The sequence below is a fragment of the Podarcis filfolensis genome (genome assembly GCF_964270895.1).
Source record: "Podarcis filfolensis genome assembly, chromosome: 6".
Classification (NCBI taxonomy): domain Eukaryota; kingdom Metazoa; phylum Chordata; class Lepidosauria; order Squamata; family Lacertidae; genus Podarcis; species Podarcis filfolensis.
The window spans coordinates 65,229,930-65,249,322 of record NC_139609.1 but is presented as its reverse complement, the minus strand read 5'-3'; the positions used below and the strand labels follow the sequence as shown (position 1 = coordinate 65,249,322).

Here is a 19,393-nt window from a genome sequence, read left to right as displayed (position 1 = left end):
GACTTTTAACTGAAGGTAACACAGAGTGGGCTAACTTTCAATTGTAAAAAAGTATCAAAGTGCAAATTGTAATGAAACGAACAATACTTTTAAAGTATTCCACAAACCCTAGGCCTGCTATTATTGTCTTTATGATGCTGAAAAAAAATGTTCATTATCTTCCAGAACTTTCTACCAAAGCTCCCCATTTTCTGTGCCAAACGCTACTTCTTCCATTGGGTCTTGGTTTTGGTTTTTTGGTTTTTTACGGGAGGCACAAGAATGTTTTGCATTATGCAGCATCAGGATTACACAGAAAAAATGGCTTAGTTATCAAAAACAATTTCCTTTCTGATGTGGTCTAAGCACTGATTAGGCAGCATGAAAATAGTATTTCATATTTCTAACACAGGGCACATAATCAACTCAACAGCATCAGAGGGTGACAGCTCCAGTTCTAATAGTTTCCATAGCAACTGCCTTTTAAAAAAGAGGATGACTCTCCAAGTACTGACCTAGTACCATCGCAATAGCTATTTTTTACACTGCTCCTTGCTACTTCATGAAGTGTACTGTGAGAAAACAGTTTACATACAAATCATTCTTAAAAGCATAGTCTCAGACAAAGCAATCTGAAAATAACGATTATATTCTTGCCTTTTTTCTGTGCAACTAAGTGGGGAAAGAGTCAACTATGAAAATAATCCTAAGTGTCTATTTCCCTCTCTCCCTCTCTCGCTCTCACACTTTAAAAAATCACTCCATTAACAGCAACCAAAAGAACAGCTATTGAGAAAATAGCTATTGAGTAGGATTTATGGTCAATGTACCCAAAAGGAATCCAGAAATGAACATTTTTCAAAAAAAAAATTGGATGAGTTTAAACAAATCTGCAATTTCATTATCTGTATTTTGTTTTAATTTTATGAACAAATATTACTAAAACAATATTCTGGGAAATATATAGAATTTTTTGTCGTAGTTATTCATATGAGGTAGGGAAAATCTGAAGGTGTTCAGGAGAATATAGCTGAGAATTTGTTTTTAAATATATTCTTAATGAACATGAAATGAACATTTTATTGTTTTGGTACTAGAAGAATAAGGTTTCTAAATGTATTTTTGGTTGACATTTGACCAGAAAATGCCAGGCTTACCTACTCTTTTGCCTTTAACAGAAGCTTAATATTAATAAAACAGGTGAAACTCTTCACATTCACTATTCATCAGATCTGATCTGATCAAGTCTAAACATATCCAACATGTTAAGATATCTACAGTCAGTTTTACTGACAAGAGTATCTTTGTTCAAGTGTCAAGTAAGGATACAAACCCACTATTGCACACATGGACTTCAGCTTGATTGGTTTTCCTGAGTTATGTCATATTTGTTGTTAAATGCAACACACTATGCTTTCCCCACAAAAAAGAAACATTGCAAAAATCTTCCATCTATATTATATATGCCACAAATCTATGTCTGAGGCACAACTAGCTTTCTGAGACTGCATTTAATTTACATAGGGTTTTAAGATGGATAACTATAAAAACATCCAGCAGGCTAAAACAATACTAAGAACAGTAAACTGATTAAACATTTCCAAGTTAAAATGCCATGGGCCTAAGCAATTAAAATGTTTTCACCTGATAAAGCATATTCATCGGGATTGGTTTTAGGAGGACTGCCCCCAGAGAACGCATTCCAAAATCAGGTGCCACAACAGAAAAGGACAGATCATTGGTCACCACATGGATTAACTCAGTAAACTGAGATGCATGAAAAAGAGCCTTATCAAATTACCATAAAGAAGGGGGAACTCCTTGGGATACCTCAGTCCCATGCAACAGGGGCCCTGATAAGCACCTCAAATTAAGCCCAGAAAGACACAAGAAACTAGTACAGCTTTTTCTTAAAGCTAGGAAGATATGCTCTGAATAACCAGGGTCAGACAACAAGGCCAGCTGCTTGTTTTTGTACAAAATGAAGTTTTGGAGATACCTTCAAGGGGTAGCCCCTAACGCAACATGAAATAGTCAGTTATGGATATTACCACAGCATAGGTGACAACAGCTAGACCGTTATTTCTTTCCAGTTGACAGCACTGGTTGTACAAACACAGCAAATGTATTACTTCAGAGGAAACAACTCTTAGGCTGTGTATGCTACAGAACAGGGGTTGCCAACATGTTTTGACTCATGGGCCCTTTTACAAACTTGAGAAACTGCTGAGGGCTTTCTCCCCATCCACCCGTTGTTTTTAGGTAAGGAATGACTGTAAGGAAGGAGTGGGAAACCCTCTTCAGCCTGAGGGCCATATTCCTTTTAGGACAACCTTCTGGCAGCTGCATGTCAGTGGTGGGTGGCGTCAGAAGCAAAAGTGAGCAGAGCAATGACTGCAAATTACACCTTTGTATGCCACTTTGGCTGTTTCCCCATCCTCCATTCAGACCTTATCATGGTCCAGGGACACATTACAGGCGAAGCAAAAACAGGCCAGGAAGGTGCAATGCAGGGCTGGTGAGGGGTGTGGTCTAGAAAGATGGGGTGACTCTGGGGAGGAGATGTGGCATAGGAAGAGTCTCAAGGGCCATATAAAAAGGCCTGGAGAGTTGCACTCAGCCTCTAGGCCAGAAGTTCCCCACTCTTGAGGTAAAGCCTTAAATTATTTGGGGAGTAAATGTTAAATGGTTCAGACAATGGAAGGATGCAACTCCAGCCCAACTCCCTTGATAAGCAAGGCAGACAACCAATTTTTTAGTACTTACCACCAGGTGGTGGCTTGTTTTTCGAGGTAAGAATCACAAAGCCAAATCCTTCATTCTCCTTCCGTTGCAGCACAACATCATAGGCTTCTGGGAATTGCTTGGTGTGTAGCTCTACTCGGTTTAGCCTAGGAGAGCCGTTCTGCGAGGAAATGGGAACTTGGGGTGATGATTCTTCTTCCAGTTGTTTATCTACTATTGAATACCACAGAAATAGGCAGAGGAAGGAATCAGGAATGATGCTCAGTATGTAGCTAGATGTATTAACAACATTTACATGCAACCAATACATTGAAAAGGTATGTGCAGAGCAGCTAAAAGCAAAAAAAATGGATTCAAAAGTGCACCCCAACACATTAATATTTCAGATCATTAAACAATTAAAGAACACATGCTATGTTACAACTAACAATATAAACATTAATTATGTGTTTAGAAGTGTTTCTCCATGTTTAAATCAACGCCAAATTGTGCTTGTAAACATACTATAGTAGGTATTGCCCCAGTTTTTAGCACAGAGAATGCCAAGAGGTTATTTTAAACAATTTTTTATTCATTTGGAAAATCATAATCAGGGCTGATATTGCATAAAGTGCTCTCCAGAAATGTAATCTTTATAAGAACAATGATCTCATGTGCCCCTGAGTCCTGGAAACAAGGGAACTGCCAGCAAATTATTGTGCCTTTTGAATGGGTCCCATTCATGAGCAACTTAAGATTCCTTTTTCTTTAAGTAATCTCACTGAAACAATGAGCACTAGTACTGTAAAGTACACGCAGCACTGTCAAAATCTAGGCTGGTCATACAGACTGAGGTTCAAAGACAAAAAGTGGTTTTCTTTGGTCAATCCATTCATACTTTTCAGATGGCCTCCCCACATTCTCAGTCAAACTGATCTTCTCATTCTATAAGAGAGGCTGAGAGCAGCTACCAGGTACAATATAAATCTATTTGTTACTTAACACATCATCATTCTAAACAGGAGACAGAGAAGCTGCCTGTCATCTTTCTTTTCCTTTTCTTATCGCTGACTTGTGTCCATAACGGGAATCAAAACATATCATAATATTAATACATTAACAGCTTCCAGGTATTTGGAGTTGGGAGGGCAGGAATCAGCAAGATGCTGCTGAAAACCCAACTTTTGCATAATACTGGAGGAAGGACTGGCCCATGACGATGGACAATATGAGCTGATCCCGCTAGCCATACCACTCCCTACAGCTGTTGGCCAACCTCCAGTGACTTCTAGTTGTGAATTCAGTGGGAGCTCAGCCTTCTGTTTCTGTTCTAAGCCATGACCCTCATCCAGAGCCATAATACCAGTTGCAACGACATAACAGTAACTGCCACCATCACCACCAGTAAGAAAAAAATACCGTTGCCATAAGGAAGGCTACAGTCCACAGGGCAAATTGCTGACATTCCTAGCCACCTCCACCTGGATTTCTTTTTTTGTAAAAAAAAGATTTGAATGCATACACATTGCATATAGCAATATTCAGCAACACTTCTAATGTACCAGATACAAGAATGGCTGGGTAGGCAAAGAAATAAGTGAGCTTCTCATGGGAGGTCTTTTTTAACAACAGGCTGGAAGCTGACTAGAGGAATGCAATTCCCACTCGGGCTAGTTCAGCAAGCCCTACTACCAGTCTCTTAAATGATGTGAAGCTTTCCCAAAAGCGAATCAATATTAAATATATCATATTTCTATACTGAAAGCTAATGTGGGACTACTTAAAAAAACCCTGAGTATGAATTTCTTTAAAACCTCAATTGTGGTATTAATTCTGAAGCATTAAGAATCTATTAGTATCTTACATCGATACATGGTTGTTTTTGCCTCATCACTTTGATTTCTTTCTCATAAATTACATAAAATTGATCATAAGAAGAGTGGATCATTCCTGTAAGAGACATGGAAACACACTTTGGCACTAAATCACTGCCAGGACAGGAGGCAATACCAAGTGCAACAGACAGGCTTGACAGATGTGGCACATACCACCAAAGAAGATCTTTCTGCGGACAGTCAGCAGCACCTGGCCATTTCGTGCAGCACTAGTCATTAAATCCAGAACCTGCTTGTGTGATTTCCCTTTGACCAGGATACCATCAATGCATACCAGCTCGTCAGCAGCACGGAGTCTACCATCTTTTTCTGCTGCACCCAGTGGGATGATGGCTCCAATGTAGATCTAACAGCAAAGCAGAATAGTTATGCAGGATAAGGAATGCACATACATCACAATATTTAATTGTTCTGGGTTCACCCCAAAATCCCATGTTCCCACAACACTTAAGGGTGAATGTGTGTGTAATCAGTTTTAACCAAAACGAAAGCACCAGGAAAAGTAACATCTGCATCTCGCATTGCAAAGCTATGTCCTCTATGGCTGCCTTGAAGCACAGAAGCATCAGCTGGTGCAAAATGCAACAACCTACTTTCTGTCTGGGATGTGTCACTCAAAGCACATTACACTAGTGCATTAGAGTCTTAGATAATGTAAGAATGAACTATCAAGACCTCAACCTAGAATGCCCATTCAATTTTACAATCTATGTACCATCAAGACTTCAAGAACACGTAGAGATGTTCACAGTTGCTGCATCTCCATTATGGAATACCCTTTCTCTGAAAAGACTGAGTCTTGAAGCTTTCAGAAACTGTTAACGTGCTTTAAGCTAAGTTAGCTTAGATAGTGGCTATGGATAGGGAAAGACATGGTGGTCCAGTCACTACAATTGGGAGTACTACATTTTTAACTCAGTTATCTACGCTTAATCCCATGGGATGTGGCAGAGTATGTCAAACTAAAAACAAACAAACTTGATCAATGGGAGTTTTGATTCACAGCTCTGCTTACTTGCCTTTATCACCACTTACAACCCTAGAAATAACAGGATGAAACCTTGTAGTCACCCTCTCCGATGCAGAAGGGTCTTTTTATACTGAAGAAGGATCATGTGGGGTGTTCTGTGGGTGCATTATGGATTTTCTAGCTTCCCTTTCCCACTGCAGCCCCTTACACCCAAAGCAAAACTGTTCCTGAGCATCAGGAGACCTTCCAGACCAGTGTCTAATGCAACGTGGAGGACATGCATTCAGAAAACAAACAAGCCCAACTCCTCCCACACAAACGCACTGAAGTTATTTCTGCTCACGTACTGGGCTCTATGGATCCCGGCCCTAATGTAGGAAGCAGCCCAACAATAAGCACGTTTGGGTGTTCCCATGCAGAACAAGAGCAGGGGTGTCCAACTAGAGGAAACAAGGAATGCTTCAGAATTTGTCAAATAAAAAGGGCCAAGACTGGTAAAGTTTAGCTAAAGCATACAGATGATGTCCTTCCACTCAGCATTTCCCTACTCCAGCTCCACTGGTTGCCACTTGTGAGGAAAGGGGCAGTGTGGAACATAATGACTTCACTACAAGTATATGCATGAATTCAACTTTACTGGGAGATGTGGATTGCCAACAAACAGGCTTTTAATTGAATCACGCAATTTGGCCCTTCAAGACTTCACATTCCATCTGAAATTTAAACCCATCACATTTTCAGTGTAGCTGTTAGTTGTATTGGTACTGTAATCTAATCAAGACACAGTTTTTGCAATGATAATTTTTAAATATATATTTTCAAAGAAAATTGGCTTTTGCAGATAAATAAACAACATGCTAATCATTAAATATATTATGTACTTCTTGGCAGTTTTCTGCCTGGATAAATTAATTTCGCCTTATTCAGATTTGACCTTAGCATGTCTGTTCATATTGTCTCTCATCTACTGCTAAAGTTGATAAATATCACCTCAGTGAGGACTACATTGTTTTCTCAATTTCACTGTTCAGTTTTACTTGAAAAGCTATCTTCTGCCTTTTGATTAGTAAATGATAAAACTCCTTCCAGAAGTCTTTTACACACAGTGGTATAGATACCCTTCTTCTGATTGCTTCGATAAAAAAATGTGTGCAAGACTTTAGGGCCTGGAGATTTGATGCCTTTCATATGGAGAAAGCCAATAGTTCTCACCCCAAATCATCTTCAGAGGTTTAATGAGTTCCCTATCAACGAATCAAGCCATAGGTAAAAGTATTTCTTTTTAAATTTTAGCCACTGATTATCAGAACTTCTGTAAAAATTCTGTTCAAGCACAGTTACACTAACATGAAAAAGAGCAAAATATTCTATCAGTGGCATAAACAAATTGCAACTGAGATACAGATAACTCAGTTACTTTATAACTGTGGATTAGCGAAGACAATATTAAGGACAAATAGGATTTACAACAGCTAATGTCTTTACTCACTGACTGATCTGGACCATCTCCTCCAAGAACACGGAAGCCAAAGCCAGACTCTTGCTTTCGAAGAAAAACATCCAAATCTTTTGTATTTGGAGCTAGTTAAGATAAGATGGGGAGAGTTATGTTTGCATTGGGCCATGCTTGCACATTGCAAAAAAACATAAGCAAAAATAAAAACTTAATCGTTTTATAGATTTTTTTAAAAAAGAAATTATCATTTCTGAAAGCATTTAAAATGTTAAGACACCTGCAGTATTAACTCATGAATTAGACTAACACCCCAGCTGCGGAATATACATACAAAAATATACATACTGAAAAACACTTGAGCCCCAACTAATACACTCAGTGAACTAAACTGCCATGGGTTAAAATGGCAGCTTGGGTTAAAATGGCTGCAAACTATTTACAAATACTCTGTTAAAGCCTCAGAAAAATCAAAAGAAAAGTTCAGAATAATGTGAGTTACAAGGAGATTTGGGTAACTTTAGGTTTAGGCCCTATTTAGATGTTATTACACCCTTCAGACTGTTACCTGAGAAGAGGCTGGGAGTGGACTCACCTGCTTCCTCCCCCTGCTCCTCTCATCATGGAGACAAGTGAATGGCCAAACAACTTTCTGGGTTCATTCACTTCTCCCATGGTAAGATGGACAGGGGAGGGAGTGTACAATCCTGAATCTTGCTCCCAATACTTCCCTTAGTAAAATCTGGGAAGAGAACAAGACCTCAGAGAGTGTAACTATAGTAGGCTCTGGTGAAGATGATATTTGAAACAAAAAAAGATAGGTATTAGCTTTTAGACAAATACTTTATCCTTTCCACAAAGTTAGTAAATGGCACTTAGACATTCCAAAAGGTCTAGCAGCTATAAGAATCTACCTAAGAACTGCTAAGAACCAGCTTAAAACCAAACTCTTGGGGCACACTTTACCAACTCTCTCAAAACTTTCCCACTTAGCCAAATTATGTAGATCAAAAACAAATGTTAAGTCAGACAAGTGAAGCAGGTTCAGATTTAACCTTGTAACAAATTTTACCGTAAGCAAATTTATTCAGCTGGTAGGGAACAGTGTCTTGCAGCACCTTACAGACTAAAAAATGTATTATGGCACAAGCTTTTGTGGACTAGAGAAGTGAACGGTAATCCACAAAAGCTTATGATATAATACATTAGTTAGTCTGCATTGTTTTTGCTGCAGCAAGCCAACATGGCTAACCCTCTGAAAATTCTAGTGATAAGCCAGTGATCTGGCTGCCTTTGACAAAGACTGCTTCCAGGTGACAGGGCAGATTTTTTAAAAAAAGTTATCTGTCTTTGAATCACAAATAACTTACCTAGGTAAGTGTGGGCAAGGTATGCTAGTAAACAACTGAATGACTGGGCTTCAGGTAGGACTATCTTCAAGGCAAACTTATCAAGGTTATTCACAAGCCTTCCAGAATTTACTGTCATTAAAATTATGTAACTCCTTGTAGGAATATGATACATATATTAGTAGTAATCCAGGATAATTATGATTTCTGTAGCTGTCTTCATATAATTGCCACAAATTTTAATGGGAGTTCATACTTCCCAGCTTGTGACAGCTGAATATTCTGAGCCAGCTTCATTGAGACTTTTTCTTATATTATCTCTATATAGAGGGAGTGTAAAGTGGCATGAAACAAGACCATATCAATTTATGTACATTTTTTTAAGTGTAAAATAACTATGATTTGAATAGGGACCACTGGGTGGTCAAAGAGAATATAACAGAACCTGCTTCAACTAGGTTGTCCCCTCCCGGGATCATCTACCACCAGCTGCCCTCTGGGAAGGAACTATGAGAGAGGCAGACAAAGATAACACCAGATGTCTATTTCTGCTTCAGTTGGACTATCCTGTGGGAAGGATCCTGAAGAGTTGTGCCTTTGTGATTTTCTTATTGTATTTTTATTTTTATTATTACTGTTAACAGCAGGATATAAAATATTGTAAATCCAATGTTTCCCCATAAATATTTACAAGCTGCACTAGGTTGTGGTGTTGAAGCACCACATTTCAGCTATCATTTTAATTCACAGTTTATAGTTAAAATTGGTTTTAATTGTCAAAAGAAATTTGTCTAATCACATAATAATAATAATAATAATAATAATAATAATAATAATAATAATGGGCAGCTTCCAGCAAAATATTAAAATACAATAATTCATCAAATATTAAAATCTTCCCTAAACAGGGCTACTTTCCGATGCCTTCTGATAATATGCAAACCTGATGAAAACACAGCTTAAGGACAGAACTGGCAGAGTTCTATCATCAAACTTCTATTGACAAAATTAGGAAAAACACTGCTGAAGATGGAATAGAATGAGAAGTCCAACAAAATCTTAATGACAGTTACAAAACAGTAACTAGGTCAATGTCAGAAGCTGACTATGGATCTCCCCTACTTCACATATGAAAATCATTGCTGGCTAATAAGTTTCTGAGGGGCAGTGTTAAGATATTTGCATTAGTATCATCTCTACTGAGAGAAAGAGTAGAATATTAACAGCATTATGAGACACCCTTCTTCTGAAGAAGAGATCTGTGTCTGTGGTCAGGAAGGGTAATCGCATGTGTTCCAATCCTCTATAGCAAGCATAAGCAAACTCGGCCCTCCAGATGTTTTGGGACTACAACTCCCATCATCCCTGACCACTGGTCCTGTTAGCTAGGGATGATGGGAGTTGTAGTCCCAAAACATCTGAAGGGCTGAGTTTGCCTATGCCTGCTCTATAGGTACCAGAGGAATAAATTTTAAGGTCCAAGCTCAGGTGGTTCAGAGAGATGGTGACTATATGGTGACCAAACTAATTTTTTTAATTCGTACAAAAAGAACCTTCTCTTCCACTCAGTTTGTACCATATCCCTGATCTTATCTATATGAAAGGATTTTAAACTCTACTGAAATTTATTGCATATATACTTGCCTACCAGTGATGCACCTTGTCTTTTCTAATGTTTTAGTATGAAATTTAAAAACAGAGGCAGGCAGCCAGCCAGCCATATAATTGCATCTGTTCATACAAGCTGTTTTAAAGCAACAATAATAAACAAAGATACAATAAAATACAAAATACACCTCTTGCTAAATTGAAATAAGTGTTTTCAAAAATCTTACTTTATTATTACATAAGTTTTCACTGGCTAAAGTCCTCTTTGTCAGATGCTGAATTGCAATGTCTAGGAACTAGAAGTGACGCACCAGAGCCTATAATAGTTTAGCTTTAGGTTCAGTTCTGTAATGCTATTACAGTGAGGGCAACATTTATTTCCTATTCCTGATGCGCTTTAGCTAGAGTGTGTTAAGACTTCTCAGCTGTTATGGTCGGGTGGTCCAATAAGATACCTAAAGAGTCCCAGCAGGCATCTAGTAGTTTAAAGAGAAGTTAAGGGTCCCGGTGAAGCCAATGTTAGGATTCATCATCCTGTTTTTAACATACTGAAGCCTGGAATATCTTCCTCCTTTTGGACCATCCATATCTCCTCCACCACCAGGGCCAGTATCTGCCCATAAGTCAGCTTTCTTTCCTATGTCATATACTTTCTTGTCATAGCTTCCTAATCACCTATACATTAGGGATGATAGTGAATCTGCAATGGGTTACTAAAAATCCACATCTAGCTTCTTTTACTTTTCAAAGGCCTGAAGCAACTTGGCATTTTTCACACTACACATTGGACATTTCAATAAATGATGGGCAAAACAGCTACTTTGAAAACAAATACAAGCAGCATTAAATAATGCTGCTGGTTGCTCACAGCCGCTGTCTGCTGTAACAAGATGGCTGGAGAACTTACTCAAGAAAGTTCTCCTGGCTGCAGTGTGGTCTTGGATTTCTCTGCAACACCATCTCCTCTGAATATTTTAGTACTTGTTCTAAGTTACTTTTTTCTTGTCAGTGCTTGTATTTTATTTCATTGTCTCTGGATCTCTCTCTTCAATGATTTGTTGCTTCATTGTATGAGCTTCTACTATTTAGTTCCCTCTTCTTCCCTTTGCTTTCTTGGGCTTATTGGCAACTGCAGCCTACTTCCTCACTCACATCTTTGTTTGCTTACCTACATCTTCCATGGATCATACAATTAAACTCCTGAACTGAAAAATGTGTATGCAGTTATTGATTCAGATAAAATGGCTATCATCTGGGTGCTTCTGCTGTTTCTCATTTGGGGACAGGGGTCTTAGGTCCTTTAAAATTTGTTTCAGTTAAATGGGGTATCTGGTGGTAAAAGCAGTGCCCTAATTTATAAAATAGGAGCTTTTGCTCAAGTGTACATGGTCAGTAAGTGACTCTGGAACTTAATCACCTATTCTGAGAAACTATTTTACCTCTGTATTTATTGGGAGAGAAAAGCGCTCTGTTAATGTTTAGAGATACTATTTTCTACTGCACCTCCTTTTAGGACTGAGCTTGACAATTCTCAGATCAGAATGCCATTTCCGTTAGCTTTGCTGCAATATGTATCTTAAGTCTATGTACTCACGTTTTTCTTCAAACAATGTTTTAGACTTCAGGTAGACTTCTGAAGGGTCTAGCTTTGGAGACGCTGACCTTAGAACACTGGGTGGAAAAGGCATGGGTTGTGGGGCTGATTCACTGATGGTCTCTTGGCTTCCTGAATTTTCTTGCTTATCTAGTTTCTGCAGAGGGTGGGGAGAGAGAAACCAGAAATATACACTTGTACAAAGTTGCAAGAATATGCCAACTCGGTTAAACAAGTGAGAGAAGCAGTAATGAGCACCGTAACAACTCAGCTCATAACAAGCATGCTTCAATTAATGCTTTCTAAAAGGATTATTCCTTCTTGTGGTATTTGAAAGTGTTTTCTAATGAAATGTTAATCTAGAACTGCAAGTTATTTAGTTTATGGCAGGGGTCTGCAAGGTTTATCTTGCCTGGGCCGGATTGGTCCCATGGAGATCCCTCCATGGGCTGGATCGCGTGCGCGCCCGCGATTTTCAGCGTCGGTGCGTGTGCGGACGCGATTTTCAACGCCGCAGAAGTGAGTCCCCGCACTGCAGTGCGCTAGTTTAGCGCAGCAGGAGAGCAGCCGGCTTGGTTCGGGGGTAGCTTGTGGGCCGGTCAAACGACCTCCATAGGCCGCTTCCGGCCCATGGGCCTTCGGTTGGTGACCCCTGGTTTATGGTCTTATCTGAAACTTGCAAGTTGTTTAGTTTATGGCCTTGATTTGAAACTTTAAATATGAGTACAGTGGTACCTTGGGTTACATACGCTTCAGGTTACAGACTCCGCTAACCCAGAAATAGTGCTTCAGGTTAAGAATTTTGCTTCAGGATGAGAACAGAAATCGTGCTCCGGTGGTGCGGCGGCAGCAGGAGGCCCATTAGCTAAAGTGGTGCTTCAGGTTAAGAACAGTTTCAGGTTAAGAATGGACCTCTGGAATGAATTAAGTACTTAACCCGAGGTACCACTGTAGTTAACTCATGAGGTGAAAGCAGTAAAAACAGTGGAATAAAGAATGATAAATTCAGAGAACATCACGTGGCCATAAGCCCCTTAAGATTCCACTTACCAATGTCCCTAAAAAAAATCATCACATCAAATCTACTTCTGCTTTACTCTCTTTACATAAAACCTCTACTGCAAGCTCAGAAAGTACGTGCCACTGAAGCTCACTGGATGGCATTGAGCCAGTCCCTTTTTCTCAGCCTAACCTACCACACAGAGTTGTGAGAATGAAATGGCAAGTGGGGAAACCATGGGCAAAATACCAAAATAATGGGTTGCATCCCACGAAGTTGTCCCTTTTGTGAAAGGGCTTCATTTGCACAATATGACTTCCCTTCCATCTCCTCTCCTCATGTGCCCCCAGCTTTGAATCTGCTCCAGAGGGTTGGAGGAAAACCCAGAAGGATTATGGATGGCCTGTCAAAGATTACCCTGTTCTTATCCTGTAATGTTTTGTCATGCCCTCCCCACAATAGGGGCATTTGATGCAGCATAGTTGTGAGTTAGGAAGTTCCCAAATCTCCCTTTAGCCCTAAGCTCACTATGTGGCCTTAGGCAAGCTGGTATTTTCTCTGCCTCAGCCCACCAACTGTAATACAAGGGAAATAATAGTACTGAGCTACTTTATAAAGCTGTTGCAAGAATTACTGAAATAACAGGTGTTAAACTGTTGCAATATTTTAAAGCATTATATAGTAAATGAAACCAGTTACAATACTGCTAGCTTCTACAAGGGAAAAATATGGATTGGTTACAGTGGGTTGTAATGTTGACATTTGCATTTAACTAATTTACATGCAAGCTATGGCAGTTTGTTTTTCTATACAGTATACTTGTGTGAATAGCTACACAAGTTGCAGGTGTTCCCCTTGAATAACAAGGGGAAATCATTCACAAGGAATTAAACAGCTGAAAGTAAAAGCCCTCTAAAATTCCTCCTCACTCTGTGCAGAAGTGACCGCAAAAATGGCTGCTCCAGATCAAATGTACGTTTTCAGTGTTTCATAAAACTAGTTGATTTTAAGATGTTTGTTCTAGATTGAGACAAAGTCTGAAACGTGTCTGCAAACGAGCACATATTCATCTGCAGAAGCATTTGAAAAGATTCATGGCTGCCAAGAGAAAATCCCTGAAGGATTTTACAGTTGGAAACTTTCCACATGTTTATAAGCATAAGAATTTGCCCTTTTAAAACCAATTAGCTGACAAAGTAGATGTCACTAAGCATTCAGTTTATGTTTAGTGAAGTTAAAACTGTCTGTGCATTTTAATGCATTCCTCCAAAGATTTCAAAAAGTGACCTTAGTACATCAGCTAGTGTGTTCCTGTTCTTCAGAGCTTTACTCAAATAAAATTAGTGATTCTTCTAATCATTTACTATACATGATTTCCTAGTTTTAAAAATAGTTGCCGAACAGTATTCTTGTGCTAATAGAAAATGAACCAAATGCATTCACATAAGAGGACAAAAACATAATTTTTGTTCATCATAACTCTGAAATTACTTTTTTGAGTATGAGAGAAAAGGCCCTATCAAGTACCATTCATGAAAGTAATCTTTCAATGCTTCTTACTCTAATTTCTGAGTAGATATAAGAAAAAAGTACATTTAATCAACCTGAAAGATATTGATTTTTGTGAAATTTAATCATACTCTTCACTGGATGAGTATTTTGCCAGGAGTGGTAACAATAAAAAATGGAGTCATGACAATTACGAAAGAACCCAGTCTCCCTACTTAAACTATATACTTGAGAGGAACAGTTTTTCATGTCTCATTCAGCACTTTCATTAAAAAAAGCAAAGAAAAATGTGTGCTTGTGCATGCATGCATATCCTACTGAAAACCATAAACTGAAGACTATGGCAAAGCAAATATGAAGTATGTGTTTCAACATCACATCTTATCAGTTTGCACACAAATGAGATTCAGAGACAGGTAAAAAAACAATGAAGATTAATATACATGGTACACTGAAAGATAAAAGAAGTGCTCATAACTCTTTTTTGGATTAATCTTGGAGGGTAATCAAGCTGGATAGTGCTTGCATGAGTTATTAGACCACACTCTTCTACTAGGATGCTGACATATATTTTATATGTGTTAGGGCTGGGCGATGTTAGGTTTTCAACACTGTGATGTATCACCAGCCAAATATTGTGGTTTGGCGATAAACCGTGATGTTGAAAGAAGCTGTATTGGCCCCACATGGTGAGGGGTGAAACTGTCTCAGCTGTCACTGCAGTCTGTTTTTCCCTCAGTGCACTGGAGGCAGAGGGACTTAGGAATGGTGGTGGTTTCACCAGCAATATATTGCTGAGTGGAGCTGCCATTGCGCTCTGCCCTTCATACCGGTCCTGGGCGATATATTGATATTGCCAGGCCTAATATGTGTACCCAGAATTTTTAAAGTAAGAGTTACCACTGTGCACTGTAAAGAGTTCAAGAAGGGTTCATAATCTCTTTTTCACAAAAATTGTTTTAGCGATACAACTGTTTAAAACTTTGTCCTTAAGTGGCATAGCTAACATGCTCACCAACCCTTACCTGTGCTAGGCCTTTTCCTATTCTCTATCTTGAAAGGAAAACAACAAAGTAAAGGTTGTTTTCTAATGCAGAAAGGTAGCTCATTGATTCTATTCAATCTACATAACCTTTCCTTTGCTATTATCTACTCCAACGAATAACAGAGTTTGGGAGCTATTAATGCAGTTGAGGCAACAAGCAAAATTCATTCTCTCAAATTAATACCAGAAAGTAAGCCGATGGAGGGGATTTTTACTACACTCAGAAACTTAGGAATAAGTTGTCCTTTACAAAAGTTAAGGGCGATATATAAATAATTTCATCCAAATTTAAGAAACACCAGTGGAGGCTAGCAGCTATTGTACAACTTAAATTTTATGTAAGTCTTCCACCACAAATCCTGAGCAGAGAGAGATGTTTTTTGCTGCACACGAAAAGTGAGAGCAAAACTTATACCTCAAAAAGAACCTGGAGGCAGGGCCGTCTTACCCATTGGCGCTAGGGGTGCGGGACACCCGGGTCCTGGGCTCTCAGGGGCACCATGCCAAGAGTTGAGTCCGGGGAAGAGCCCGCCCATCGGTCGGAGTACTGTAGCAGGCTCTTCTGCTGCCGCGAGTTTGGGGGTGACCAGGCCAGCGAGACACTGAGGCAGCTGGCCAGCTCTGCCTTCCTGTGCACCTGGGACTGGGCAACCGGGGGTGGCACTGGGCAGATCTTTGCACCCCGGCACCGCATATGCTTAAGACAGCCCTGCCTGAAGGGCTCTAAAAGAGCTAATCTGAATTATCATCAACTTACTTTATGAACAAAAAAATTGCATTCAATTCAAACAACTCTGATCAATACTCACATTATCAATACTCACAACATTGGAACTTTTAGTAGGTGAGGAAGGGCCTAAAATAGAGAATAAATATTAATATAACCCATCACACCACTATATTCTACAGTTTTCTATATCCGGTATACTAATCTGGCGGGTTAGAACTCTGTATTCTAGAGGACTTGTCCAAGCATTCACAAATCCACTTGTAAGCTTGCCAAGGAGAAAGTGTTGCAGCTTTCTAGTGAGCAGGCCACCTATAACCTTACACATCCCTACCAAAGAGGTCTTATTTCTACTGCAGTTTTTAAGATGATAAAGAACAGCACAAGTTCTTTCCAAGAACTTGAAGATACATCCTCTGTTTTGGTTAATTTTACATTATAGAAAAATCCATTCTATAATTTAATTTGTTCTCCTCACAAAAAAGCCTTCTAAAAGCCTACTACTAAAATCACAATAGTTAATGAACTCTGCAGTAAATTCAGATGTCCGGCTAGTATTATAACTTGAACCATGACAGTATAGCTCAGATAACAAAGTAGATTCCAAAAACAGGTCAACAGTAACATGGCTTAATTGCACTTTAGGTAGCAATTAATCCCAACTTCCTGAACATTTTGAAAATAGACATAAGAACCCGTGAACCTACAAACAGATGGCATTATAAACAGGTTGTTTTCAGTAAATCAGAATCTTTCAATTTGTTCCAAGAACCATGGAACAAGTTCATCTGCCCCAGACACAGTGATATAAATTAATACATATATTTTCCATTCTCACAGGGGAATTCAAAATCCTTTTATTCCAACATTTATTTTAAATGTTCTAGGTGCCTCATACAATTAAATACAATAAAAATTTGTTTATCTTCTTAGTAATCAACCATTGAGCTGAAGAGGGACAGGGAGCATATCAGCTTTCCAACAGAAAGAAAAGCTTACAGGTATAGTACAGGAAGAAAAAAGAATATTGCGGCACCTTTAATATGAACAAACGTATTAAGTTATAAGCTTTTGTAGACTAGAGTCCACTTTATTTGAAGTATCTAATGACGTGAACTTTAGTCCATGAATTTCTTAGTCTTTAAGAAGTCATGGGACTCTCAGATGTTTTTGCTGCAATACAGCTAAACCTCTGAAAAACACAATAAATAGAAATTGATATTTCCACTGGAGTGTTCCCTCTGCCTTCACCACCCACCCACCTACCCAAGGGTGGAGAGGACAACGATCTATAGTTAACATTAGTACCTAGGCTAACCATGTAACAGATGGCCAAAACATCTTGCAAAAAAGGAATTTTCCTTACCACAGGAAAAGTGAATCCTATCAGTCAGTTTTCACGCTGAGGGCAATTCCAAATCTGAACTCCCCCAAAAGTTGTGTATAAATATATACAAGATCAGTAGAGGGATTTGTATTATTTAGCCACTTTAACCAAGATCTCTTAGAGCTGAAGTGACCTGGCAAGGTTAGTCATTTAATAGCCCAGTTGTACAAACTGATATCACAAATAGTACTTTATGACAATGCAGAGCCCACCAGTAAAAGAAAGCTTACACTTATGCTTAACACTTGATTATGTGACCCTCGGCAAGGTGGAGTTAAGAAGCCAAAATAAGCAACCAGAAAGGACAGACAGTAGATCAAGACAAATGAAAGGCAAACCAGGAAACCACAAGTGAAGTTATTATCTGGCAGTACTCAAGTATTCACCTTTCATGTATTATATCTGCAATATATTTTGGAAAGCTGTTTGTTCACTATACATTTGGACACCTCTTAAGATTGCATAATCAAATTTTGCATGTTGGCTCCTGAGAAGCAGGATTTTGTCTGTGCTTGGACAACTGCACTTCATTTTCAAGGTAGAATGAACCTGTCAAAACCACACTGATTTAAACCATCAACATGTATTAAGACAGTGTATGTTGAAAAAAAGATCTTACAGTGTTTCACAATTCTTAGTATCTTTTTTTAAAAAATGAAAAGAGAGAGTATGACGTTTTCTACTTTTATTATCACCCATAAATATAAAAATACACAGTGCAAAAGAGTGATAAACTTACATTTACACCATTACATAGTGCCTAAAAGTGACAGATATTTAAAAATACATAAAAATGTCATTACCTACCTCCCCTTAGGATGAGCAGTGGCACTTCTGCTCCAACTGGAAACTGCTTCAGTACTTCTACCACCTGAAGGTGAGTCAAGTTCTGCACATTCTGATGATAAATCTCTTTAATAATATCCCCTTTCTGAAGACCATGGCACCACTGGCTATCTAAGATCATCTTCACCTTCTGCCCTACAGGGCTGTCAGCTATTGCAAATCCAAAACCTTTAGGTCCTTTGATCAGAGGAATTGTGACCAGTTCTGCTTGAGAGCATCCTGAAGAAGACACTGAGGCCCTCTGTTCGTTGAGGTCTGTGGAAGGGCCATTCAAGCGTCCATTGAGTAAGATATGCCCTGGCTTTCCATTCTGGTCCAAAACCATTGTTCCAGGTATTAACTCTTGGTTGATCATACAAGTATCACCTTTTACTATTTGCTGACCATTTAAGACAGGAGTGGCTGTAACAATATCTACAACAGGGTCCTCATTTTCATCAGGAAGAGGGTATCCACGACACAGAGTCATGTTCACATACTGGTTGACAGGAACCAATTGAAACATCTGGACAACATCAGCATGGGTATGGCCCAAGACACACGTGCCATTTATGTCCACAATGACATCACCTGTTAAAAGCAAACAGGACACTGTTAATACAAATAAACATTATTCCCATACCTTAGCATGATCAGGAGGTTAGTAATCTCTATAAGGAAAAAAACTGGAAAATACTCAAAATACTAGCGAAGAAAGATAGCATTATTTCCTTTTGCTCATTTGCAGCACAAGGCAGGATTTCTCTTGCATGTAATCTGTGTTTTGGCTCTGATAAGATCACACAGTTCTAAATATATAAAGCTTAATCTGCAGCAGACTCTTGCAATTTCAAAAGGGAATCAGTGGGTTTCAAAATGGAAGCAGTGTGCATGTAACAGTAAGCATATATTTTAGTTTACTTCATACATTCTAACACATTTCAAAAGAAATAGACTACTCTTCTAGCTTTCATGTATTGCCACTGAAAAGTCTTACAAGTGTTTTTTTCATATTAAACTTATTTCATAAATAATTTTGCCTTTTAAGAACACAAAAGCAAGTATTGAGAGCATGCATCTTTCAACTCTACACAAGAAAAATCAGATTAGTAAAGTCTGATAAATGCTATCATACCATATGCCCAGTCTGATGATGGACAACTTCACAAACAGCACTCCTTGTAAGCAAGCCAGTAAACCAAATGAATTCTTACTGGCTTTTTGTATCTATGACTTATTGCAATGGAATTTCACACAATTCAGATCTAAAAATCTAAGACATCTGCCCAGTAATTAGATGTGCGTGGAAGTAAGGAAAAGAGAATATA

General features: G+C 38.8%; 1 protein-coding gene across 5 annotated transcripts in view; it reads right to left on the bottom strand.

Moving 5' to 3' along the window:
* Positions 1-19,393, bottom strand: part of MAGI3 (membrane associated guanylate kinase, WW and PDZ domain containing 3) — a 115,648-nt gene that overhangs the window by 23,462 nt on the left and 72,793 nt on the right. For 3 of the 5 annotated variants that reach the window (XM_083617299.1, XM_083617297.1, XM_083617296.1), the window contains 6 exons: positions 18,048-18,656; positions 15,936-15,982; positions 11,573-11,729; positions 7,058-7,149; positions 4,752-4,944; positions 2,746-2,937 (listed from right to left, as the gene is read on the bottom strand). In XM_083617299.1, the coding sequence (XP_083473425.1) occupies positions 2,746-2,937; positions 4,752-4,944; positions 7,058-7,149; positions 11,573-11,729; positions 15,936-15,982; positions 18,048-18,656 (1,290 nt within the window). The remainder of the gene's footprint in view (positions 1-2,745; positions 2,938-4,751; positions 4,945-7,057; positions 7,150-11,572; positions 11,730-15,935; positions 15,983-18,047; positions 18,657-19,393) is intronic. The other 2 variants (XM_083617300.1, XM_083617298.1) reach the window with 1 other exon arrangement.